At 31.3% G+C, this 2,155-nt stretch overlaps 1 protein-coding gene across 1 annotated transcript in view; it reads right to left on the reverse strand.

Annotated features, from left to right (window-relative positions):
• The window catches only part of LOC102589374 (carbonic anhydrase, chloroplastic-like), a 7,470-nt gene that overhangs the window by 4,022 nt on the left and 1,293 nt on the right, over window positions 1-2,155 (reverse strand). Inside the window, exon 2 of the mRNA XM_006357089.2 lies at window positions 759-820. Coding sequence (XP_006357151.1) covers window positions 759-811 — 53 coding nt within the window. The 5' untranslated portion in view covers window positions 812-820. The remainder of the gene's footprint in view (window positions 1-758; window positions 821-2,155) is intronic.

Consider the following 2,155-nt stretch of genomic DNA (forward strand, 5'->3'; position numbering starts at 1 on the left):
ATTAAAATATACCTTGAACTTTGCTAGAAGAATCATATATACCCCTCAATAATTTTTAAGAAAATTAAAGTAAAAAATATAAATTTAAAACTAATTTTTTCACTTCCGTTAAATGAAGGGTATATGTGAGCTCATTTTGTAACGGTAGGGGTATATGTGAGCCGTTTGTGTAACGGTAAGGGTATGTATGAGTCACTTTCATAACGAGGGGCATATCAGCTCCAAATATCAAAGTTGAGGGGTATATCAGACCCTTTTCCCTATATTCAAAACTAAATAATAAAGAAATTCATGAGGTAAGCTCCTTAGAAAAACTCCACAAACACTTATTTAGGTTTTCTAGTTTTTTATTCGTATTTTTTAAATATTTATTTTAATTAAAATTAAATAATTTGGCCCATGGGACGATCCCGTCCCGGCCCCGATCAAGCCTCAAGGGCTAAGGGCCTAAAAGGGTTGGGCTTATAAGCCCCGATTTTAAACGGGCTTGTAAAATTCTATCCCAACCCTACCCCAATAACGGGTTGGGTCGGACCGACCCCATGGACTAAGTCCTTTTTGACGGCTCTAATATTAATTAATAGTTAGGTAAGATAGTAGAGTAGTTGTTTGTCCAATTTAGAGGTCTAGATCATCATTAATAAAATTAGTTTAGTAAAATACACATTTAATTAGTTGAATTCTTTTTTGGAAATGTTATTTTAAAAAGTAATCACATGATTTCATGTAATGCTTTAGATACGATAGATGGTCCAAACCTGAGAAGGTTCTGGAGGGAAACAATGGCCTCCTCGTAAGATTTGTTTGTCATGTCTTCTTTCTGCAATTCCCCATTATTTTTCATCAGAATTAATTAGCAAATATTCATAAAAAAAATAGTTTAATACGTGAGGGGACTTATCGAGACATAAATAATTCAAAATAATTAGATCGATGTTTGCTTTCTATAGTTTAAGCACTTTTTAGATGTGATATATATATATATATAGAGGTGGAGCCAGTGGCGGAGCCACATACAATTGAGGGCTGTCGACCGACACCCCTTTGTCGGAAAATTATACTGCATAGTTAGATAAAAATATATTTTTTATGTATATATATTACATATTGACACTACTCGACTTCTACACAATTTAACTTCTTTATATTTTGACACTCCTTAGTTGAAATTCTAGCTCCGCCATTGGGTGGAGCTAGGTAGGGGTCATGGGTTCGGACGAACCCATTAGCTTTTTCGTAGACCTTATATTTGTATTAAAAATTAAATAAATATATGTATATTTTGAATTATATTATGTCTGGATAAGTCCCCACGTACTTATCTCTGTTGAGGTTTTATTTTAATTATATTATTAATAAAAATAAAATAAAAAAACTCCAAACAAAATTGATTTAGAACCCTCAAATTCCTAACCTTAGCTCTGCCTCTCTATATATAATTGTTTGATAATCATTAATCCATGCATGGAATAAATAACCTTGTACTAATTATTAGATAAGTTTTACTGTTTTCATTAATCTAGCCATGTCATTAATTATAACACGGTAAAAGGGTGAAATTAAAGAAAAAAGTCATGCACGTAAGCTAGCATGCATATATAAAAAGAATGAGCGACTTGGCTAGATTATTAATAAAAGAAAACATTAAACGAATTTAAGTTATATTATATACACCTGTATATAAAGATTCAACATTTAATAATTTTGTATAAAACTTACCCTCAAAACAAAAAGACGGTAAGCTCTAGTCATGACTACTATAACCAAAGACTTTTTCTGTTGATAATCAATAAGAAATAAGAAATTTGTGTTATGAAACATGATGGGTGCGTTTGGTATGAAGGAAAACATTTTTCGAGCGTTTGGTATGAAGGAAAACATTTTTCGAAAAATGTTTTTCAATTTTCTCATGTTTGGTTGGGTTAAATGTTTTCCAAATCAACTCATTTTTCTCAAATTTTAGGAAAATGACTTCCCTTCAAAACTTAAGGAAAATATTTTCCAAAACTCTCTTCCAACTTCAAATTACAATTATTTTTTTGTTGAAAAAATCAATTTATTTTGTCCCTACCCTCAAACCACCCCCCCTCAAAATAATAATTTTAAAGCTTGTTTTTTAAATTCAATTTTTTTACCCCACCCTCACCCCTACCCC

This window comes from Solanum tuberosum, unplaced genomic scaffold (assembly GCF_000226075.1).
Source record: "Solanum tuberosum cultivar DM 1-3 516 R44 unplaced genomic scaffold, SolTub_3.0 scf00241, whole genome shotgun sequence".
In the NCBI taxonomy this organism is placed as follows: Eukaryota; Viridiplantae; Streptophyta; class Magnoliopsida; order Solanales; family Solanaceae; genus Solanum; species Solanum tuberosum.